A 26,007-nucleotide genomic window follows, 5' to 3' on the forward strand; every position below is an offset into this window, starting at 1 on the left:
CTGAAGAAACGTTCCCAACCGTTTCATCACGAGTAGGGTAACTGGTGCTGTTATTCCATGTGGTGTTTTCTAAATTGTAGGATGTGCACGCAATAGTGTTCCAGTGGTTGTCACAGTTGTTCCAAGGAAAGTTGTCGGAGAAGGAATGGTAGAGGTAGAACATGAACCAGCAGAAAATGACGCTGACGTAGGTGGAATATACCCACGAGTATATGACTCCACCCAAACCAATACCTGCAGGAAGGAAGATTTGATTTTGGCAATAGGGCATGGAACATGAGTCAGCAGAAGATGATGCTGTAGTAGGTGGAATGGAGAAAAGAATAAATGACCCCACCTAACCCAATACATGCAGGAAGGAACATTTGATTTGTACAATGACGCAATCACTGACCATTATTAATGAAGTGTGTCAATATACAATATCAATATACATATATACATATATACATATATACATATATTATGATACAGTTTTAAGATATTTGGAATTCCTTCTTTATCATTATAGTTATGTCATATTAAACTCTCTGCTCATGCAGGTTTAATAGTTGTTCTAAATGACGACATTACTGAGAGAAAGAAGGGGAATGGATATACCCTTGAAAGGCGGACACAGATTCCAAACATTGATAGAGTCCACTCTGTGGGTACTGACCAATGACCATCTCCAGGTAGACACATGGCATGGTAACTATTATGGTGAACAGCAGGAAGGGTATCAGAAACGCACCTGTTCAAGATGAAAGAGTAACATTGGTTACTTGTAGTCGATTACAATGTCAGCGATTCTGTCGTTTAAGAATGGATTGGAAATACAGAACTGAAAGGGGTAGTGTAAATACATGTCATAATTCTTTTGAAAAGTTATTACAGAACTGTGTCTACACAAATCATCAGCGACAGAGAACAATTATGTCACGACCATGCCACGACAGAGACGAGGAGTTGGAACATAATGTAGACACGTTGAGAATGTGCACTGTGAACGTCACGGTATCCATCAATTCACGCAATTTGTGGCATTTGTGGATGTCTTGGAGAATATATTCTTCATCTATTCAGGGTCCGGTTGTCAAAGAAGTACAATTACTGGCAGCTTGCAATATCGCATAAGGAGAGGGAAAGCTGACCAGAAGATATTTGTCCCCACATGTTAGTATCTCATGTTAGTGCTAACATTACACAGATAGCACCTACCACCACCATTCCTTGTGCAGAGGAAGGGGAACCTGATGAATGTGCCCGATCCGATACCATATCCGAGCACAGTGACGATATAGTCCAACTTATGACGCCAATGTTCATGCATTCTGTTGTTGCCACTATCTGTAAAATGTTTATTGAACACAAATGTGTTTAAGGTACTGACTTACTTGAGTGAATTCTAGATTAGATTAATGTATACATAACAATGTAAGGACAACACCAATGGGGTTATCAGTAACTATGTAAAGGCCAATTATCATAGCACAATGGTGGACACACTGGAAACCTAGATGCATGTCTTGGTCTCGGTTAATGGCTGGCTTCTGTCTTTGGATTTCGATGCTGTCTTGAAGTTTCCTCTTTTCACAGTGGCTGCTTTTGTTATGGAGAATCGTTGTTTGTTGCAGGTAATATGGTGGACGGGATGTTTGATCCGGTGTTCAGAAAGGGCAGATTTCTGAAAGATATAAGATTTTTCTACAAGGTCCTTCTACTCTTTTATCCTGGTGGCTATGGGACGTGATGTCTCTCCTGTGTATTTGTCTCCACAGTTCCTCTAGGGTTTGTTGTGGACTGGGTGGGACCTTTACGCTGGTATGTAACATGGGTTATTTTCGTGTTCTGCCTGAAGTGAAATTGACGTTTATTTTGGCTGTCCAAACCCTACAGGATGGATGTGTGAAATATCACCCACCTAAAGCCCCCGCCCATTCTTGGCTTTGTCGTTATATTTTTCTTGGTGCATTAATCCTATTTAATCATATCTAAATGGCTTCGTGATCATAAGGGGGCGGTGGGGTAGCCTAATAGTTAAAGCGTTGGCTCGTCACGCCGAAGACCCGGGTTCGAATCCCACATGGGTACAATGTGTGAAGCCCATTTCTGGTGTCCCCCGCCGTGATGTTGCTGGAATATTGCTAAAAGCGGCGTAAAACCAAACTCAGTCAGTCAGTCAGTAGTGATCATAATGTTATTATTGTATATTCTCCCACCTTGCATTGTGTAAACATAATGTATCTATATACATTCAAATATACGTGCACTGACTGCATTCATCTCATGTAGGACACATCATAATGCATGAGCTTTATCACATCGATTTTGAAGATGAAATTGACGTAGCGTAATAGATTATAATTAATCATAGAACAGAAATATACTTCCTTTCATGTATTACATTTAAGGTATATTTCCATAAATGCAAAGCGGTATAAGTCCCGTAGCAGTAATTAAATGTCACCAAAGCCATGACGATCTGCGTTAAAACTAGTCTTGAGCAACCAATGCTTGAAATAAGAGGCGAGTAACGGGATCGGGTGGTATCCTCGATGCTTATGATGTTGATCCCTTGATTGTCGAGTCTAGACTCGATTATTTACAGGCCGCCATATAGCTGGAATAGCTGAACCAACCAACTTGTAGGCAGTGTTGATAACAGAGGCCACTTTAGTTCAGAAACCCATTCGGAAGGATTATATTTGGGAATTACTGCATAAAATTTTACAAACAAACAAACAAACCTGATCCAGCATCGACTGGCAACAAGGGCGATGTTCACCTGCAATGAATCGCCAGCACACAAATACAGAAGTCAGCTGTTAACAATACCAGATTGGCTGGTGAGCCACCACGTCCTGGTATATGCTTTAGCCAGTTTACTATATCAATAATTAAAGGGTTTAAAGGCCAGGACCTAACATGATATGTATCATAATAAATATGGAAAATAAAAAATTATGCATAGGTCTTGTCGTCACTGACATTAGATGAATATGATCTGAATTGCTGGACTGTAATGAAACAGGTGCTCACTATATTGCGGCCATTCTCAGAGCTGAAATTAATCAAACACAATTTGTGATTCATCGATGTCAGCGTATGTGTTTCAGAAGAGGATATTTCCACTTACTCTCATTTAGCCAGAGTCTAACCAAAAGGTCTTGTTAAGACAACATTGCACTATGGCTTGGTGAGCCAGGTTATTAGCATTAGCCACTGAGGCGTGAGCCTATGTTCAAGGGTTAAAGTCTGTATCTACAATGCTACACGATTTAAGATGTATGCAAGTGTGTTGTGCTTGCTTGTAATATGGAAGCAAAAGAAATAGCATTTCAGATAAAATAATATTTATTAACATGTTAACAATTTGTCAACAAACACCAGATTCTTATATAGTCCCACATGATGATCAGTTTAGGGCAGCTAATGATGTGGTCACAGATGGCTGATTACTAATCAGTATATTCCTCTATTCTATGTATATTTAATATCATGACACATATGCATCCTTTACCTCTTTAACCTACACCTGATGTCGCGTCAGCTGTAGAAAGCCTTGAACCTTGAGGTCGGCGTTTCCAGGACTATGGGATGAACGTTCACAGTAGTCTTCCTGATTCCGGCTATGGTGGCCGACATTTCGATCTTTTTACCCGCTCCCAACCTATTTTTAACTAACATCTGTGACAGTCGAGTTATTGTTCAATCCTTATTATTTGTTAAAGTTATCAGTCACCATCCCTTAAAGTACTGCTTTTTTAACGCGGGTTTAGCCATCATATACTACGGTTACGTTTGTGGTAGGAATATAATGATATGGTCTTACATATGCTTCCAAGGGACAATATTTTCTAGCTGATTATCAAAGGCACTGTCTAGGAGGTTGACGAGGAGTAAAATGATCTGGCTTGACGAAATTCCTGTCATAACTGAAGTGATCACTGTCGCCAATCAGTGTCTTAAGACTAATTGTTGACCGTTTGGCTTCATATTATATTAACCGTAAGAGAAAAGACTATTTAGATTCTATGGCTATTTAGGGATAGTCCTGTGTGCTCTTACCCACAGAGTTCGAGAAGATTCAGGAAGGGCTTTGATTAAGTCATCTCACATTACCAGAAGACCAATAGTTGTGTGAAGAAAACTTTCCACCCTGGCTACTCAGTCTATGCTTATTTAGGAAGCTTGACTGTTTCTACAAAGTGAATATTACCATTATTGTCTTTAATGCTATAAGCATTACTCTCATATGACAGTGCGTTTGCATGCTACTGTTTTTGTGTATTGTAATTCCGTTGTAGATTGAATTGATCTATATACTTAGCTCCTAGGCCGCGTCTTCAGCTTCTGTAAACGACCTGTGACAATGAAGGACAAATCACTTCACAATTATAACATACATCTTATACATTTATGATTTCATACATTTCAAAAACTTTCGTGTTCTGTGCGCGCACTTCTACTTATCTTGTCCAATGTTTAATTTTTGGTGCTAACCCACTGATGATTTTTTATGCAAATCCACTGAGATACCATACCCAAGCCTAACGTGGTTACCCAAAAGATCATGTTTTAGTACAAATTCATTATGGCTGTTATGCTGAAGACCTGGGTTGTGTTAGCCCCATGGCAAGATAATGGTTTCGTAAATGTTAATTATCCACAGTATGATGGCTCGTAATAATCCCTTGGTGTCGATCGCCGCGTCCGCGGATTTAACCACCGATTTTCAGCACTAAATGCAGAAGCTCTATCCACTGGAACACGGAGAAGGTTATGCTTCAGGTAGAAGATGTGACTTAAACGACCAGAATTATAAGTGTAGGGCAACGACTCTTGGTCATTCAATGTCCAATAAATTCCTTCAAAATACATTTTGAAATCTACAGAAGAAAGAACTGAGCATTAAATGAAACAGATTATTACAGACAAACTTGATAGGGCATTATGAACACATGATCATGTCATTTGTTGTATTTGTTTATAAAATATATAGAGGATGTTTTGTTAATGTTGTCAAATAACATGTATATTTCATCACGTGGTCTGCGCCACTCGTGAACATATCAACTTTGTCTGACCACTCTATGAAATATACATGTTACTTCACAACTTTAACAAAATATTCTATTTATTATATTTTGATCATTGTTTATAAATGATCGAGACATCGAGTATGTCTGCATTTTATTATGCAAACAAACTGCAGTCTAGCCCTTAAGCAATGTTGGACCCACACAAAATAGTTCGCTTAATATTTTTATCCTACAGTAATTAATGTCATGTTTCTACTTTTTGTAGTTATATTTTATGAAATACAAACTCATATGACGAGTAAATGTAGAACTTTAATAACAAATATACTTCAGTATTTGTCTGGAGATGCAATCAGTGCGCGTATTAATACATACAAACTTGAAGAGCCGCCATTGTTTGTGATATTCTATTCAGTGGAAAACATGTTATTCTACTCAGTGAAAATACCATGTTATTTTCTCAAATATTAACAGTATTTCACCCTTAAGAATATAATAAATATTCATTTCACTCAGCACCAAGCCATGTACATATCTACAGTTTTCTCTGGTTATAATGCCACCTTTCACCCTAGCAGAGAGATTGAAGTACCCGTCTGTTATTCAGAGACAGCTATTGTTTTGCACGAGTGGGATGCAACGATGTGCGTATGCCCAAAAGGTTGCCTAATTAAATGAAGAGCAGCAAAACAAAGTGCAGCACGATCGGAGATGGGTTCTTAACAGATACGATTGGCTTTTAGTATATGTAGGTTGAGTATATGGAGGCAGATGGTGAAGAGGAGATGGCAAACTTGCTGAATTACGTTTTTATGTACTTGTAAGCATCGGAATTTCTGGTTTTATACAAAGTAGTCGTAATTCAAACTTAATAACTGGATTTTCCTGCTCATCAATCACTTGATTGTCTGGTTTATTTACAAGCCGACGTTGCAAGGAAGTTGAACTGCTTTCCGGCATTAGGGTGTAAATACTTACTTTAATAATCAAATTGTGTGAACGCCGGTTGCCACTTTTGCGAACACGTGGGAAATATATGCAATTGTAACATCAATTTTGCCTTTTACACTAACTGAAATATGTTTGTGAGAATAGTCAGGACTGGGTAATCTATTGCACTGACGTTATTATATCTAGTTACGTCATCAGTGACTTCGTCATACTGCTGTTATTGGCTATGTGGACAATGAACGACACATATCCTAAAAAGCACAACACATGTATGGTTTTAAAGAAATAATAAACTATAAACATGCATGGAAAAATGCTTACCACATAGTAGTTGCCTTTGAATGTAAAAGAAAATCGCTGATAGCAGTCACACAAAACAGCACTTGAACAATGTCAGAAGGTGTGTTTTCTTGACATTGCCCGATTCCTGGTTGAATCCAAAGCGTTCAGCTGAATGAGAGATAGCAGTGAGGAGAGAGTCGTGTGACTGCCGTGCAGAACCTCAGTTGTCAGCTTACAAAACGCTGAAACGAGGTTGTGTCAACGACTGCGATCAGGTGATGAACAAATCACAACTGATAAATAGAGCGTCACAAGGGGAGGTCCCATACTGAATTATATCAATTGTGCAGCTGTGTCTTGTTTGAATCAAAAGCTCTTGCAGCACATTGTTACACATCCCAGAGCTCCAGATAAGATTTAGCTCATGTGGGTACTGTACCCACTGTATTTTTTGGAGTAGGTATTATGAATGTTGAGTGGGTATTTCATTTTCCGTTACCCACTGCTTTCAAACATGTGCGTACTTCAGTCATTTTACTCACCTAAGTATTATGTGACTGAGAAGGTTTACAAAGCAGGTATGTTCTGCCTTATGTCATACCTAATCAAAACCAACTTAAATATAATGGAAATGAAATCACTCATCCTAACTGGACAGTACAGCACTTGTCCTATACTAACAGTACAACTTGATAGCAATCGATGTCTTTTCATTACGCAAGCGATTTTTATAAATATATTCCATACGCATTTGTTTTAAACTTTTTGCGTATCTAACATTTTAAATGCGTAATTGGTATGCAACAATTACTTTTCAATGCGTAATTGGAAATTTTCTATGCGTATTTTACCCGGATACGCAGCTTATCTGGGCCTCTGACATCAATTCTCATCCATACTTTCGGGGCGGTGGGGTAACCTAGTGGTTCCAGGCGTTCGCTTGTCACGCAGAAGACCCGGGTTTGATTCCCCACATGGGTACATTGTGTGACGTCCATTTCTGGTGTCCCCTGCTGCAATATAGCTGGAATATTGCTGAAAGCGGCATAAAACCCCTCACTCACTCATCCATACTTTCTGAATATTTTATATTAAGAACCTACCCCCCAACCCCAACCTGGCATATTCTTTTATCCCTTTCTGTCTGAGAAGGGAGACTTTGTTCTACAGTTCTTGGTTTGTTTGCCCAGGGTAAGGGAGCACCAAGCTACAGTTGTTTGTTTATCCAGGGTAAGGGAGCACCAAGCTACAGTTGTGTTTGTTTATCCAGGGTAAGGGAGACAAGGCTGACATTGAGAAGCGAGTGGCCCAAATCAAGGATGAGATCGAGCTGAGCACATTGGAATATGAGAAAGAGAAACTGAGTGAACGACTTGCCAAGCTGTCCAATGGAGTGGCCGTGTTGAAGGTTGGTGCATGGAGACTATTGTGGTCTGTAGGGTGGTCTTATTCCAGGATGGAGGGCCATGTTGAAGGTTGGTGCATGGCGACTATTGTGGTCTGTAGGGTGGTCTTATTCCAGGATGGAGGGCCGTGTTGAAGGTTGGTGCATGGCGACTATTGTGGTCTGTAGGGTGGTCTTATTCCAGGATGGAGGGCCGTGTTGAAGGTTGGTGCATGGCGACTATTGTGGTCTGTTGGGTGGTCTTATTCCAGGATGGAGTGCAAGGAACAAACAGAAATGCACTCTTCTACCCTGCACAGTTCTGTAACTGTTCAGGTGCACAGTGGTGCTAGATCAACTCTAATCAAATCAGTTTACTTGGAGACACCGTCAACACGCTGTCTCTTTACTGATGAGGCTAGGTACAGGTTCAGGACTTGGATCCTGGTTCACATGTTGCATCCAGGTTCATAACTTGGATGCTCTTGCAAGTCATATAGAGGTTCACTTGTCAGATAGGGGTTCACATGTCATATAGAGGTTCACATGTCATATAGAGGTTCACTTGTCAGATAGGGGTTCACATGTCAGATAGAGGTTCACATGTCAGATAGAGGTTCACATGTCATATAGAGGTTCAGTTGCCAGATAGGGGTTCACTTGTCATATGGATGTTTACTTGTCATATAGAGGTTCACTTGTCATATAGAGGTTCACATGTCATATAGAGGTTCACTCGTCAGATAGGGGTTCACATGTCAGATAGAGGTTTACTTGTCAGATAGAGGTTTACTTGTCAGATAGGGGTTTACTTGTCAGATAGAGGCTCACTTGTCAGATAGGGGTTCACTTGTCAAGTAGAGGTTCACTTGTCATATAGGGGTTCACTTGTCAGATATAGGTTTACTTGTCAGATAGGGCTTCACTTGTCAGATAGGGCTTCACTTGTCAGATAGGGTTTCACATGTCAGATAGAGGTTCACTTGTCAGATAGAGGTTCACTTGTCAGAAGAGGTTCACTTGTCAGAAGTTCACTTGTCATATAGGGGTTCACTTGTCAGATAGAGGTTCACTTGTCAGATAAGGGTTCACTCATCAGATAGAGCTTCACATGTCATATAGAGGTTCACTTGTCATATAGAAGTTCACTTGTCATATAGAGGTCTACTTGTCAGATAGAGGTTTACATGTCATATAGAGGTTCACTTGTCATATAGAGCTTCACTTGTCAGATAGAGGTTCACTTGTCAGATAGAGGTTCACTCATCAGATAGAGCTTCACATGTCATATAGAGGTTCACATGTCATATAGAAGTTCACTTGTCATATAGAGGTTTACTTGTCAGAGAGAGATTCACATGTCATATAGAGGTTTACTTGTCAGAGAGAGGTTCACTTGTCAGATAGAGGTTCACATGTCATATAGAGGTTCACTTGTCATATTGAGGTTCACTTGTCAGATAGAGGTTTACTTGTCAGATAGAGGTTCACTTGTCATATAGAGGTTCACTTGTCATATAGAGGTTTACTTGTCCGATAGGGGTTCACTTGTGCGTTAGGGGTTCACTTGTCAGATAGAGGTTCACTTGTCCGATAGATGCTACCCATGCTGCTGTGGAGGAGGGCATTGTTGCGGGAGGCGGCACCGCTCTGCTCAGATATATGCCTGTACTGGATGAAATTAAACCCGACAATAATGACCAGAAAATAGGTAGGTGTTAGAATCTAGTTACTTCACTGACATTGATGACTGTCGGCAGAGATCTTCACGTTACGATTTGGGCAGAATCTTGAGTATGTTCACATGATTATAGAATAAAGTGAAACAGGCAAATCTTGTAAACAGAAATATGTCAGGAATCTAAACAACATTCTGAACTTCTGGTAGACATTTAGACCTGATTATTTGAACATGGTCAAATATTTCAGTTTGTGATTGAAAGGTTTCATTTATGGATTAGTTTACAGATTAGTTTCTTTTCTTTTTAGTTAAAAATTATCAATTTTACATGGCAGTTATCACAGCTACTCCTAATTGCCTTACTGTTTCCTCTTGCTGATCTGGGATTGTGTAAAGCTTTTGTGTACATTGTTGCCAGGTATTGAGATTGTACGCAAGGCCCTGAGGATGCCATGTCTCACCATTGCATTAAATGCTGGCGTCGAAGCCCACGTCGTAGTGGAGAAGGTCCTCAATGAGAAGGGAGACTTCGGGTATGATGCACTCAATGGAGAGTTTGGGAATCTCATCGAGAAGGGAATTATTGACCCAACAAAGGTAATTGATATACTTTTATAATATTTTGTTTCCTTCATTTATTTATTTTACCACAAAAATGCCAAAGTGTTATCATTTGTGAAAATGTATGTATTTGCTAGGTGTAAGAGGATCTGTGAAAGAGATACTCTGTCATGCTTGCTGAACGAGCCGACTAATATGGATGCTGTAATGTTAAACAGCTCTGAATGAAAGAAGATAAGTTTGAAATGATCCCAGTTGTTTGGTGCATCTAATGCTAAAAGGTCACGTGTATTGCCTGCCTCACCTTGAGTGAGTGCACATTATGATTGGTGAGTATCATGGTCAAGAGAATATGGGACGAACATACCCACTTAAATGCCAATTCATTTGCCCTTTGTGTGACCGCCCATGACGATCTGGCTAAGAATTGCTCTTCAGCTATTCATGCTTGCCAAGAGGACTCTATCGAGATCTGGTGGTCAGACTCGCTGACTTGATTGACACATGTCATCAAACTGAGTAGATTGATGCTCGTGATTTTCATCACAGGATTATCTGGTCCAGACTCAATTGTTTACAGACCCCGCCGGTGGAATATTGCTGAGTGTGGTATGAAGCAAGAAACAAACAAGGCTCTGTGGACAGTCTGGATGATTACAGTTACACTGTTTTCTGTTACAGGTTGTGAGGACAGCAATTGTTGATGCAGCAGGAGTAGCCTCCCTTCTCACCACAGCAGAGGTGGTTGTCACGGAAATCCCCAAGGAGGAGCCAGCTGCACCAGCTGGAGGCATGGGTGGTATGGGAGGGATGGCTGGTATGGAAGAGATGGGTGGTATGGGAGGGATGGGCTTCTAACGGAATTCCACAGAACCACCGTTGTGTGATAATGTGAGTCAGAATTGTTTTGCACAGTTTCTGAGAAGACTGATCATTGAACTCTGATGGACTCTGGAGATGATGATACCGACTGAGATTGGTTTGATTTCCCACAAGGTTTCCATTAGCAGCTAGTCCTTGTGTGATATTGTGGGTGGACAAGCAAGCAGAGTGAACTGTCCTATTCTGGGTCAGTTCCCTATAAAGTAACTATCATTAACACATTCTGCGTTTTGTAACCAATTAGTCCTCTTGGGTTATAAGGGTGCCCTCATGTTGTTGTCTCTTTTCCCCCAGAGCAGATAAGTGTTAAATGATAATCATAGCTGTATCGACCAATAGTGAAAGAGATAGCTTGGTGCAGGATCCTGATGTATGTGCAGGATCCTGATGTACGTGCAAGATGTTCTCGAAGATAGTCCATCCCCTGGAGTATGTGAAGTATGCCTGGGAGTATTCGGGGTAGCAAGTGTGATATACAAGAGTTTTTTGTAATAAAATCAGATTATATTCAGTGAAACCGTGTTGTGTCTATTTAGTAAAAGAATATAACGAGCCGAAGTTGTAAGATCTTAAACGATGAGTTTTAGAACTTGGACATACAATTGTTTTATTTCAAAGGCAATTGTTTCAGCTGTATTTGTCCTGGAAATGAATCCAATGTTCTGCCTGGTCACACTGTCCTCTGTTCCAAAGTATGAGGGTATATCCGACACCTGAGCCGAGGTGAAGGGGTTGTCTCAGTAATTGGTGGAAAGGTCTTATCAGGGTTGGGTAGAACTAGCCTTAACAGCAAGAACACTTGACTAATGAGGCTATTTGAGGTGAAGGTCTGACCACAGCATGAATTACCCACCTCAATTTGTGAAGAACCCAGCTATTACTTGGCTTGTGTTCATGACAGAGGGGCGATTGCGGTAGCCTAGTTGTTAGAGCGTTCGCTCGTCACGCTGAAGACCCGAGTTCGATTCCCCACATGGGTACTATGTGAGAAGCCCATTTCTGGTGTCCCCCGCCGTGATATAGCTTGAATATTGCTAAATGCGTCGTAAAACTAAACTCGCTCACTTACTCATGACGTAGAAGGAATATGATATACTGGGTAATCGAGGGTGCCAGCGTTCATACCTCCACAAGGGCCGGAAGGCTGAAGTCAGTTTATAAACACAACTGAGTCGGTGACTTCCCAGACTGCCAGTTTAATCAGGAACACAAAGCACTGTAGACAATGGGAATCGCTGGACCCCAGGGCACTGCAGTAAGGAGGCTCAAGTCCCGCCCATACTTGACTTGAAACAGACTGCTTGTGGGCGTGTCGTAAATACAATGCAAACAAGTTTTGCTTAGGTTATCAAATGTCATGAAATCAATTGATTGTTTTAATGTGTCCTACTGAGGAGCATGTCCTTAATGCAAACAATGCAGTTTGTCTGGACACCTGTTTAGGCTTTTGTTAATTGTGTTCATATTAGATTCCTGCACCATCCGGCTTAAGATAAGTATTATTATTTTTTACACTCTTCCCTTAAGATTGATATTAAACTTTATGATTGATATCACGATTTTGAAATTAGTTTCTGGACATTCTATATGTTACACGTTAACCAATCAACACTATGATTGTCCGTGTCAATACTTCGCCTTGTGATGGGTGCTAGCAGGTGCGTCCTGCTGGAAGCTTGCTGTATGTGTTGGGGAGCTTGCACAGAAGGATACAGATGAGCGCCAACTGAAGGAATGCCACTACACAAACGCCCACACTGAAACACAGAGGTGTATGTTTGAAATATTTCATACCCACATTTTACAGGAAACTGCATATAGACTATGTTTTGAATTCCAGTTTTGTCATCACCGTTCTTGATTGTTTCACCAAGTAGGGCATTCCTCCCACATCAAACATACGACTGGAAAACAGGCGTTAAACCCACTACACTATATTGTCTTTCTGCTCAAAACTGGAGAAGTGAATACGAAGGTGTTCATGATCATTAGTCGTCTTAGTTCCAAACGTACCAAAACAGTATTCAGAAATTATTATTCAGTTTTACTTTACACTAATTGTTATTGCAACCAATACAGATGCACAAACCCACTTGACATATAATCTCCATGTTGAAGAAGAGGCATTGGAAACCTAATGGTGAAAGCGTTTGCTCAGCACGCCGTAGGCCTAGGTTCGATTCCCCGAATATGTACAATGTGAAGCCCATTGGTGTTTTCGATAATACTGATGGAATTGTACCCAGTAGGACTGGTGGGTGAGTGAATAGTTCTGCAGTGAAGTGAGTGAGTGTGTAGGGTTTGACGCTGCTGTGAACCTAGTCAGTTACGACATCGCGTCTCTGCTTGATGTGGAAGAATGTTCACTCAGGTCAGGCAGTGGATGAGTGAGCGAGTATGGTTTAACGCCGCTTTTAGCAATATTACAGCATAACCATAGCGGGGGACACCAGAAATGGGCTTCACACATTGTACCCATGTGGGAAATCGAACCCGGGTCTTCGGCGTGACGAGCGAACACTTTAACTACTGGGTTGTGTTCTGGTTCAACAGTATTTCAATATATTTCAGTAACATCATAGCGAGTCTGCTTGACAGACAGTCATGTTACACTGTAAAATATTGTATGTTTGTATATGTTCAGTACGTTTAAAACCCTGTTCCTCCTGTGGCTGTTTGGCTCTTTAGCTGTTACGATGTGTTTTGGCTACTTGGCTGTTCTCTTATGGCTATTTGGCTGTTCTCATATGGATATTTGGTTCTTACATAGACATATTTTAGTGTTTTGACCATGACAGAGTTCTGGCCGTTCGGACAAGAATATTTGACGATGATTTAACTATAATACATTGGTTGTTTTTACATAAATGATCTGTCTGTTTTCACAAAAAGGAGTTTGTTTTCACAGGCCAGTTAGAGTTAGTTGATTAGCCTTTTTGACCCGTGACTCGTAATATGGACATGTATGTTTTAGCATGGCAATGGGGGCTTCAGTCAACCTTGCTGAACTGATGCATGTAACGTTACGACCAATATCTACGTATATTCTGATCCGATCATCCAATAGGTTAGGTTCTTACAATAGGCGGGTCAGAAGCACGACGATGGCGTTGAGATCCCGGATTTGGGGAGATGGCGTTGTTGTGGGAGGACCACGTGTCTCCTTGGAAACGGTAAGTGGTGGTGATGTTGTTGGGAAGGGAACCACGCATGCGTACTTGCTCCTCAGTTCGAAGTTCTGTACGAATTGTAAGAAACGCCATTGTGAGTAAAACATGTTTATGTTCATAAGTTAAACATTTCAGCTTTACACACAACAGATCACGAGTGTAGCCATGTGGTCAAGCTGCATCCGTTATACCCTTGAAGCTATGATCTTGAGTTCGAATCTCAGTTCGCCCAAATTATGTTTCTGAATACCCGTTGGTTTCACTTCTGGCTGCTATGGTGGTTAATGGGTCGGGGCATTTCATCATAATGATTGGTTGGTTGGTTTGTTGTTTAACGCCGCACTCAGCAATATTCCAGCTATACGGCGGCGGTCTGTAAATAATCGAGTCTGGACCAGACAATCCAGTGATCAACAGCATGAACATCGATCAACGCAATTGGGATACGATGACACGTGTCAACCAAGTCAGCGAGCCTGACCACCATCCCGCGTCTAACGATAAGCATGGGTTGCTGAAGACCAATTCTAACCGGGATCTTCACGGGTCTTCATCATAATGAAATGTAGATATACCGAGGATGGTGCACGTGACACGTACTGTCCCCGTGACACTCACGTAAAGCGGCAGCGTTGACTTGAGTTGTCCTTGTACCGTCAGGTCTCCCTCCGTGGTCGCGTCACACACCAGCCGGATCACCGTCAGTCTGCGGGGAGACACACGTGGTATCATGTAGCCATAGCAACATCACGGCAACATTTCCCGCAGGAAACACCAGGGGCGGATACAGCTTTTTGAGAAAGAAGGGTGCACACCTTTGAGAAAGTGAGGGGCGCACTTCATTTTCACCCGTTATCACGAGAGTTTCAATGATCATTTAATAAACTCAGGAAACAGGAGGTATGCGCACCCTTCACGCACGCACGCACGCACGCACGCACGCAAACACACACACACACACACACACTTCCCAATGGACCAACAGTGTGACAGTCAGTGGAGGCTTCGTTTAACCGGATAATTGTGTTTCAGATTATCAACTTAACAACAGTACTCATTTGTACAGAGTTATGCCCCTTTATCAATATCATTGCGTTAATAGCGGACACTGCCCATCACTCAGGTAGAGAAACTCACCTGGTTACGTTCAAGTATCGGTGAACATACTGCATGCTGAGAGTATCCGTGTCATCGTACTCAAACTGGATCTCAGCCTGTGACCCCAGGCTGAAGTAAACAGGGCCTGTCGCACCGCTGAAGTACCCCTGGCAAATCTGAAACGTAATACCACTCACTGAATACATGCAACCAGAATATGATGTACGGCATTGCTCAGTTTGAAACTTTCACTGTAAAACAATCTCTTAGACCATGTGTCTGTATTTCATAAGAAATATATATTTGGAATTAATTTCACGTCCTCAAATAAGAAATGTAACGTTTGACATCTTTGTTTAACATTATATTCAGAGGGGGATGATGTGCCGGAAATCTTGAATACTGTTCACGATAAAGAACCTGTCATAGTGTGTGAGAGATAAGTCTGCGTGAGGGCTCTTAACGCCGCCATTGGCCAGCCTTTTGTTGTATGACGGCGGCTCGAGAAGGTCGAGGTCAGGTGAACCAGTGGGCGACTGCATGAACATGACGTGAGGGCCCATATGGACAAAGCTGTCTTAGTGCTTCGTAAATCTATGTTACGCTGTCGCAGCTACGAGTGGGCCCTGGGTACGATGACGCGCAGTAAGCTATGTGTAACCAGACACTGTAGCTAGCAGTCGGATGTCACCCCTAGTTAAACACTATATCAGTTATACTGTTGTTTCTGTCAGCAGGTCTTCTCCGATTTGGAGTGAGTGAGTGAGTATGATTTTACGCCGCTTTTAGCAATTTTTCTGCAATAACACGCCCGGGGACACCATAAATGGGCATCATACATTATACCCATAGGGGAATCGAACCGGGTTTTCAGCAGCGACGAGCGGACGCTTTAACCACTAGGCTATCCCACCATCCGCCCTCCACTTTGGAATACCCACTAGCAGGAGTATGGTGCTCACATACCACGATCAGAGCGAATTTTTAGACATGAACCCAGATCATGACATGCCCATGTGACGTCACTCTACACACAGGCTACTGCAGGCTATCAGTGCCCCGGCTTAGAAGAAAGGTATGAGTGTGTTTTGCCAACTATGAGTTTCTAGAGCTGCCTCACCGCGACGCTGGCACAGACGAAGCTGGTGTTGGGAGAGAAGTCCCGAACATGGATTCCAGGAGTAGTAGAAGGGATCGTCAGTCGCCGACATGTTGAAGAACCTGCAGTAAACGTTGACATCGCCAGCATGAACGTCTTAATAGCATAACAGTATATGAAATAAGCCAAAAAATCCAGCCAGACATCAGGGCTGGATGTTTGGTTTTAACCAGATTCAAATATGCTCAGATGTATGGAACATCACAAAATTTTACCAGACCATCGGGGTGGCTAGCTGTAAATTTAGACCGTCCGTCAAAGTCTAGACCGTTCTGGGTGGTCGGACGTGCCTTATTTCATACACTGATCATAAACATGTTATATAAAGTATCAATAAACAATATATAACCGTAAAGAGTCAGATTCTACCAATCCATCGGTACATGTGTCCTTATTTGCATAAGATTCAAATGTTACTTAAACACTTGATGTTTATCAATGACGTGAGTGAAAAAACAGATTTGTATGGATATTTTATTCTTATTTCGATGAAAAGTCCCTTTACCGAGGTTTATCGATTTGACTATCCAGTGCACCGAGGTCTATTTTCCCATCTAACGTCTCGCACGTGCAAGCACCTGTTTTCATGCACACTCTGCCGTCACTGTGAGCACTTGGAACGGCTAGCAACATCAACGGGATGGTCAGTCCAAGTACCAAATCATTTTGTTGTTGTGGATACTGTTCGATCCTGAAATATACATCTTTGTTTAATACGCTGTAGGTACTAGTAAGCTCTATACAGTTACGGTATTATATTAATATTCAACTATCGCTCACAACAGGTGCGTTCAACCACAAGTGATATATTATATTATTATATAGGTATTTAAATAGCGCTATAGTCCTTCCCATCTACATGCATGCTCAAAACGCCTTGTTATTCCATCAATCATTGGATGTCAATCTCAACAGCACATTACAAGTCGTGCAAGTTATTGTGGCTTTCCCATCCTAACGAGGTACCCATTCACAGCTGGGTGGACTGGGACACTTAGTCACGGTACTTTGTACATTTTTCACTTTCCAGTATTTATAGGAAAACTTAAGTCGGTTGGTGCTGTCCCTTCATTATATGTCTTTTCAATTACTGTTTTACGTTCCAAAAGTTTCATTCAATTATTTGCGTTACATTTTCCCAAAAGTTCATTCGGTTATTTCCCTAACACACCCAGTAAGTTCATTCAGCTATTTCATATCTTTCCCAATGAGTTAATTTAATAATTCGTAACTAGTGCAATACGTTCATTCAGCTGCTGTGTCATAAATTTACTCATAATTTTAATTTTAATTTTAATTTTCTCATTTACGTTTATTCAATTATTTCATTACTTTCACAATAATACATGGGTACCATGTGTGACGCGCATTTCTGGTGTTCCCTGCCGTGATATTACTGGAATATTGCTAAAAGCGGCGTAAAACGATAATCACTCACTCACTCATTTTCCCAATACGTTCATTCAGCTTTCCCAGTACGTTAATTTAACAATTTTAAACTTTCTCAATACGTGAATTGAACCATTCCCAGTTAGTTTCCATTCATCTTAACGTGTCCAAATACCCGTGAAGATCCGGGTTAGAATTGATCTTCAGTAAACCATGCTTGTCGTAAGAGGCGACTAACGGGATCGAGTGTTCAGGCTCGCTGACTGGGTTGACACATGTCATCGTATCCGTGTTGAGTAAATCGATGCTCATGCTGTTGATCACCGAATTGTCTGGTCCAGTCTCGATTATTTACAGACCGCCGCCATATAGCTGGAATATTGCTCACTCACTCACTCACTCACACAGTGACTCACTCCTGACGTGTCCAACATGTCTAGATAAAAGGTCCCATGTCTGATTCTACACACACACACAAAACTGTAAAACTCGCTGACACTAAGTTATCCTATCATTTAGGTCAGAAAATATCTTTACCAGGAATAACTAAAGTTACACATACGTACCAAATTTTTACACACGAGGTACTTCGGCTGCTGATGAGGACGATTAAGACAGTTCACTACGTTTTGGGGGTCAGGGAATAGTTGACTACAGTAGAGATACTTCCGGCCTCCGTGTGCAGGGACTCGTGTACACCTCGATGTGTTGGTCGTTGCAATCATGTTATCATGTTGTTATCATCTAAGTGTGTTATCTACAATACAATAAATAACCGATGATAAACTCTCCATCCTTCTATCTCTCTCTTTCCTAATCGCCAGCACACAGTCAGCCGTCTAACCCACTCAGCCAGCGTGACTTCGAATCCCGAGTGGCAAAATGCTAGATTCTGGAGAAAGTTTAATGAATAATGTGTTAGAAATCTTCAGTAACATGTTAGGTGTAACACAACATGTATATATACGTTCAGAATAGATTGGGGGCGGTCGGGTAGTCTAGTGGTTAAAGCGTTGGCTCGTCACGCCGAAGACCCGGGTTCGAATCCCCACATGGGTAAAATGTGTGAAGCCCATTTCTGGTGTCCCCGCCGTGATGTTGCTGGAATATTGCTAAAAGCGGCGTAAAACCAAACTCAGTCAGTCAGTCAGAATAGATTGATTTTACGTGACATTTTGCACCTGCTTATAAGACGTACGCTTTCCTCAATAACGTATGCGTTTACGCTTATATCCTCTACGATGGGTGCGCTGTAGAACAGCTAGCCTTCCTTAGAAATGCTGCAGTAAAAATGCCGAGGAGTATAAAAGGGATAGGATCACATAGATATGCAATCTGCCCACATGAACAATTACAGGTAAATCAGCTGGTATTATGTTCATTGAAATGTTTTCTAGTTGATTGTTGTGCGGAGCTTACGCTGTTTATCTACCGCCGGCGGTTATCATTCACTGCTATAAAACGTATTTAGATTCTAATCACAAACCAAGTACCCGTCCCGGTTCAGGAATTTGACGTCTAAATATTGTAGACATGTTTATGGTCCATAAGACCCGAGTCCCATTCCCGAGAATCATTGAAGTTATTTAACAAAGCGCACTTTTCTATGAGTTAGCTTTTAATGGGAGTAAAGAACTGAGGGTCTCACGAAGTATTCAGACGTACTTTTATTGCGTGAGAGGAACACTACATATAGTGCACTGAAAATAGTGCATAAAATCAGCACTGCCGAGAAATCAGACGTCACATGTGTTTTTCTGCCCTGTGTGTGTGTTTGTGAGTTTGTGAGTGACTGCGACTGTGTGTGTATGTGTAGCAGCGCGCATATATGCGTGTGTGGTTGTGTGTATGGTTGCCCTGTATGTATGTGTATGTGCGTGCGTGCGCGCGTGCGCGTCCTGATATACGTCTGTGTGTGCTTGTGGCTCTGTATGCGTGTGGATGTGTGTGTGAGTGAGTGAGTGAGTGAGTGAGAGAAAGAGAGAGAGAAAGAGAGAGAGAAAGAGAGAGACCTTTGCACTTTATTTATACCTGTTCAAATTCAAAACATATTTAGTTTACGGGGCGTTGTTTGTTCAGAGTTAATGCTATGGGACAACAGCTCATGTTTTGTGGTCAGATCATAGACGTGGTTAGGCAGAACACACAAATGAGTTACCTCCATGCCCACTGTTATGTGGAAGTGTAATTTGTTGTGTATGTTCCAAATGAGATAATTGTACATGTGATAGTCAGTGAGGGACAGGGGTGTGCTATATATGACTGTGCTACATTTAGAGTACAACAACCCTATACTCTGACCTAGAGAATTGCAGAAACTGGATACTTTTTAGGGTATATCTCTCATTTCATCTCAAAACACAAGAAGACCAGCATTATCATATCTTACCTAAAGTACTGTCGACAATATACTAAGCAGCAAAAGACCCCGTCAGTCCGATATATAATGTAACAGGCCCCACCTCTATCACATATATCATGTAACAGGCCCCACCTCTATCACATATATCATGTAACAGGCCCCACCTCTATCACATATATCATGTAACAGGCCCCACCTCTATCTAATATATCATGTAACAGTCCCCACCTCTATCACATATATCATGTAACAGGCCCCACCTCTATCACATATATCATGTAACAGGACCCACCTCTATCACATATATCATGTAACAGGACCCACCTCTATCACATATATCATGTAACAGGCTCCATCTCTATCACATATATCATGTAACAGGCCCCACCTCTATCTAATATATCATGTAACAGGCCCCACCTCTATCACATATATCATGTAACAGGCCCCACCTCTATCACATATATCATGTAACAGGCCCCACCTCTATCTAATATATCATGTAACAGGCTCCATCTCTATCACATATATCATGTAACAGGCCCCACCTCTATCACATATATAATGTAACAGGCCCCACCTCTCTATCACATATATCATGTAACAGGCCCCACCTCTATCACATATATCATGTAACAGGCCCCACCTCTATCACATATATCATGTAACAGGCCCCACCTCTATCACATATATCATGTAACAGGCCCCACCTCTATCACATACATCATGTAACAGGCCCCACCTCTAACACATATATCATGTAACAGGCCCCACCTCTATCACATATATCATGTAACAGGCCCCACCTCTATCACACATACATCATGTAACAGGCCCCACCTCTATCACATATATCATGTAACAGGCCCCATCTCTATCACATAAATCATGTAACAGGCCCCACCTCGAACACATAATATCATGTAATAGGCCGCACGTCTATGCAACATTCAAGCAACACATAACGTCAGTTAAACATTTACTTTTATTTATAATTTAGACGATGAGACATTTCATGAGAACAATCACCTTCAGGACATCTGCGGTCAACTCGGGCGTTACGATCACCGAGACGCTTATGCCTGGCCTGTAGTTATGACACACCCTGGAACCACTCTGGGTACTGACGGAGACGGTAATGGGTACTTGGAATGGAAATGCCAGGTGGTCGTGAGGTCCAATGGCTGCATACCCATCATGGAATATTTTTGTCGATGTAATGCTTCACATCTTCATGAACGTCAATTCCTCCTTTGACTTCATCTATACCTGCGTCTACTTTAACATCATGATCAACCTGTTGCACGATGATCTTGTCCTCGCCCTACTCTTGCCCAGATTTTTTCCTTTGTGGCATTTGCTATATTGCGTTAAGTGCGCCGCTGCATAATTAGCCATGATTTCCAGTTCACTGTTCTTCTACAGATAAATGTTCTCGCTGACAAGTGCTGGGTGACGAGGTGAGAGGCACTGTTCGGGGTTTCTACGCTTTATACATGCGTGTTATTTCCTGAACACATACCCTGGTACAGGTGACTATTTCTCGAGAAAGAGCAGTTCGCGTAGGCGGACACCCTACTGTGTGCGCAACGCCATTTGCGCTTACAGTCTTTCTTTGCTTCAATACAAGGGTAGAAGTTATAAATACCATGTATAGAGTCCAGGTTATAGAATGGAATGGGGGCCGTGGGTAGCCCAGTGTTTAAAGCCCCTCGCTCGTCACGCTGAAGACCCGGGTTTGATTCCCACATGGGTACAATGAATGAAGTCCATTTCTGGTGTTCTCCATCGTGACATTGCTGGAACTTGTCTAAAAGCGGCGAGAAATAGTCACCTGTACCAGGGTATGTGTTCAGGAAATAACACGCATGTATAAAGCGTAGAAACCCCGAAGAAACCCCCACCCAGCACTTGTCAGCGAGAACATTTATCTGTAGGAGAACAGTGAACTGAAATCATGGCTAATTATGCAACGGCGCACTTAACGCACATAGCAAATGCCACAAAGGAAAAAATCTGGGCAAGAGTAGGCGAGGACAAGATCATCGTGCAACAGGTTGATCATGATGTTAAAAGTAGACGCAGGTATAGATGAAGTCAAAGGAGGAATTGACGTTCATGAAGATGTGAAGCATTACATCGACAAAATATTCCATGATGGGTATGCAGCCATTGGACCTCACGACCACCTGGCATTTCCTACATTCCAAGTACCCTACGTCTCCGTCAGTACCCAGAGTGGTTCCAGGGTGTGTCACAACTACAGGCCAGGCATAAGCGTCTCGGTGATCGTAACGCCCGAGTTGACCGCAGATGTCCTGAAGGTGATTGTTCTCATGAAATGTCTCATGTCTAAATTATAAATAAAAGTAAATGTTTAACTGACGTTATGTGTTGCTTGAATGTTGCATAGACGTGCGGCCTATTACATGATATTATGTGATAGAGGTGAGGCCTATAACATATATCGGATAGAGGTGGGGCCTGTTACATGATGTATTAGACAGAGGTGGGGCCTGTTACATGATGTATGTGATAGAGGTGGGGCCTGTTACATGATATATGTGATAGAGGTGGGGCCTGTTACATGATATATGTGATAGAGGTGGGGCCTGTTACATGATTTATGTGAAGGAGATGGGGCCTGTTACATGATATATGTGATAGAGATGGGGCCTGTTACATGATATATGTGTTAGAGGTGGGAACTGTTACATGATATTTGTGATAGAGGCGGGTCCTGTTACATGATATATGTGATAGAGGTGGGGCCTGTTACATGATATATTAGATAGAGGTGGGGCCTGTTACAGGATATATGTGATAGAGGTGGGGCCTGTTACATGATTTATGTGATAGAGGTGGGGCCTGTTACATGATATATGTGATAGAGGTGGGGCCTGTTACATGATATATGTGATAGAGGTGGGGCCTGTTACATGATTTATGTGAAGGAGATGGGGCCTGTTACATGATATATGTGATAGAGATGGGGCCTGTTACATGATATATGTGTTAGAGGTGGGAACTGTTACATGATATTTGTGATAGAGGTGGGACCTGTTACATGATATATGTGATAGAGATGGAGCCTGTTACATGATGTATGTGATAGAGGTGGGGCCTGTTACATGATTTATGTGAAGGAGATGGGGCCTGTTACATGATATATGTGAAGGAGATGGGGCCTGTTACATGATATATATGTGTTAGAGGTGGGAACTGTTACATGATATATGTGATAGAGGTGGGGGCCTGTTACATGATATATGTGATAGAGGTGGGGCCTGTTACATGATATATATGTGAAGGAGATGGGGCCTGTTACATGATATATGTGATAGATGTGGGAACTGTTACATGATATTTGTGATAGAGGTGGGGCCTGTAACATGATATATTAGATAGAGGTGGGGCCTGTTACATGATGTATGTGATAGAGATGGAGCCTGTTACATGATGTATGTGATAGAGGTGGGGCCTGTTACATGATATATTGGATAGAGGTGGGGCCTGTTACATGATATATGTATATGATAGAGGTGGGGCCTGTTACATGATATATGTGATAGAGGTGGGGCCTGTTACATGATATATTGGATAGAGGTGGGGCCTGTTACATGATATATGTATTGATAGAGGTGGGGGCCTGTTACATGATATATGTTATAGAGATGGAGCCTGTTACATGATATATGTGATAGAGGGTAGGGGCCTGTTACATGATATATGTGATAGAGGTGGGGCCCTGGTTACATGATAATATATGTGATAGAGGTGGGGCCTGTTACATGATATATGTGATAGAGGTGGGACTGTTACATGATATATTGCGGATAGAGGTGGGATTTCATTGTTACATGATATATGTGATAGAGGGTGGGGCCTGTTACATGATATATGTGATAGAGGTGGGGCCTGTTACATTATATATCGGACTGATGGGGTCTTTTGCCTGCAGTATATTGTCGACAGTACTTTAGGTAGATATGATAATGCTGGGTCTTCTTGTGTTTTGAGATGAAATGAGAGATATACCCTAAAAAAGTATCCGGTTTCTGCAATTCCCTAGGTCAGAATCGTATAGGGTTGTTGTAATTCTCAAATGTAGCACAGTCATATATAGCACACCCCTGTCCCTCACTGACTATCACATGTACAATAATCTCATTTGGAACATACACAACAAATTACGCTTCCACACATAACGAGTGGGCATGGAGGTAACACATTTGTGTGTTCTGTCTAACCACGTCTATGATCTGACCACAAAGCGCATGAGCTGTTGTCCCACAGCATTAACTCTGAACAAACAACGCCCGTAAAACTAAATATGTTTTGAATGTGAACAGGTATAAATAAAAAGTGCAAAGGTCTCTCTCTTTCTCTCTCTCTCTCTCTCTCTTTCTCTCGCTCACTCACACACACATCCACGCATGCAGGCACAGAAGCTCACACCAGACGTATACAGGCAACCATACAGCCACACACGCCGCATATATGCGCGCTGCTACACATACACACACAGTCGCAGTCACTCACAAACTCACAAACACACACACAGGGCAGAAAAAACACATGTGACGCGTCTGATTTCTCGGCAGTGCTGATTTTTTCTTGAAGAACTATATGTAGTATTCCTCTCACGCAATGAAAGTACGTCCTGAATACTTCGTGAGACCCTCAGTTTTACTCCCTTTAAAAGCTAAGTTACAGAAAGTGCGCTTTGTTAAATAGCTGCAATGATTCTCGGGAATGGGACTCAGGTCTTTATAGACCATAAACATGTCTACAATCTTTAGGACGTCAAATTCCTGAACCGGGACGAGGTACTTGGATTTGTGATTAGAATCTAAATACGTTTTTATAGCAGTGAATGATAAGCCGCCGGCGGTAGATAAACAGCGTAAGCTCCGCACAACAATCAACAAGAAAACATTTCAATGAACATAATACCAGCTGATTTACCTGTAATTGTTCATGTGGGCAGATTGCATATCTATGTGATCCTATCCCTATTATACTCCTCGGCATTTTTACTGCAGCATTTCTAAGGAAGGCTAGCTGTTCTACAGCGCACCCATCGTAGAGGATATAAGCGTAAACGCATACGTTATTGAGGAAAGCGTACGTCTTATAAGCAGGTGCAAAATGTCACGTAAATTATATCAATCTATTCTGAACGTATATATATACATGTTGTGTTACACCTAACATGTTACTGAAGATTTCTAACACATTATTCATTAAACTTTCTCCAGAATCTAGCATTTTGCCACTCGGGATTAGAAGCCCCGCTGGCTGAGTGGGTTAGGACGGCTGACTGTGTGCTGGCGATTAGAAAGAGAGAGAGATAGAAGGATGGAGAGTTTATCATCAGTTGTTTATTGTACTGTAGATAACACGCTTAGATGATAACAACATGATAACTATATTTGCAACGACCAACACATCGAGGTGTGCGAGTCCCTGCACACGGAGGCTGGGACGTATCTCTACTATGATCAACTGTCCTCTGACCCCAAAACATGTAGTGAACTGTCTTAATCGTCCTCATCAGCTGGCCAGGGAAATTACCTCGTGTGTAACAAAATTTGGTGTATACATATAATGTGGCTTTAGTTATTCCTGAGTAAAGATATTTTCCTGAGGCCACAAATAATAGGATAACTTATGTCAGCGACAGTTACAGTTGTGTGTGTCCTGTACAATCAGACCTTGGGGACCTCTATCTAGACATGTTGGACTGCGTCAGGAGTGAGTCACTGTGTGGTGAGTAGAGTGAGTTTGGTTTTACACGCCACCACACTCAGCAATATTCCAACCTATATGGCGGCGGTCACTTAAATAATCAGAGACTGGACCAGACAATTCCGGTGATCAACAGCATGAGCATCGATTTACTCAACACGGATCCGATGACATGTTGTCAACCCAGGTCAGCGAGCCTGAACACTCGATCCCGTTAGTCGCCTCTTACGACAGAAGCATGGTTTACTGAAGATCGAATTCTAACCCGGATCTTCACGGGTATTTGGACACGTTAGCAATGCAGCCAACTGCA

The 26,007-nt window shown here is 41.8% G+C and overlaps 2 protein-coding genes and 1 long non-coding RNA gene across 3 annotated transcripts; 1 reads left to right on the top strand and 2 right to left on the bottom strand.

The window, feature by feature from the left end:
- Positions 1-533: 533 nt before the first annotated feature.
- Positions 534-11,189, top strand: LOC124290300 (heat shock protein 60A-like). The gene is made up of 5 exons (XM_046727017.1): positions 534-542; positions 7,528-7,792; positions 9,239-9,352; positions 9,741-9,919; positions 10,565-11,189. Exons 1-5 carry the CDS (start codon positions 537-539, stop codon positions 10,739-10,741), a joined length of 741 nt encoding a protein of 246 aa, XP_046582973.1. The 5' UTR covers positions 534-536; the 3' UTR covers positions 10,742-11,189.
- Positions 11,190-11,945: 756 nt separating this feature from the next.
- Positions 11,946-16,190, bottom strand: LOC124290309. The gene is made up of 5 exons (XM_046727025.1): positions 16,154-16,190; positions 15,073-15,209; positions 14,554-14,641; positions 13,846-14,003; positions 11,946-12,522 (listed from the first exon to the last, which is right to left on the bottom strand). Exons 2-5 carry the CDS (start codon positions 15,105-15,107, stop codon positions 12,417-12,419), a joined length of 387 nt encoding a protein of 128 aa, XP_046582981.1. The 5' UTR covers positions 15,108-15,209; positions 16,154-16,190; the 3' UTR covers positions 11,946-12,416.
- A 5-nt stretch (positions 16,191-16,195) lies between these two features.
- LOC124290322 lies at positions 16,196-18,290 on the bottom strand. Its single transcript, XR_006901894.1, has 3 exons — positions 18,148-18,290; positions 16,698-16,883; positions 16,196-16,254 (listed from the first exon to the last, which is right to left on the bottom strand). It is a non-coding gene; the product is annotated as an uncharacterized LOC124290322 (long non-coding RNA).
- Positions 18,291-26,007: the final 7,717 nt, after the last annotated feature.

The sequence above is a fragment of the Haliotis rubra genome, unplaced genomic scaffold (genome assembly GCF_003918875.1).
Source record: "Haliotis rubra isolate DU_JTF1 unplaced genomic scaffold, ASM391887v1 Scf1122, whole genome shotgun sequence".
Classification (NCBI taxonomy): domain Eukaryota; kingdom Metazoa; phylum Mollusca; class Gastropoda; order Lepetellida; family Haliotidae; genus Haliotis; species Haliotis rubra.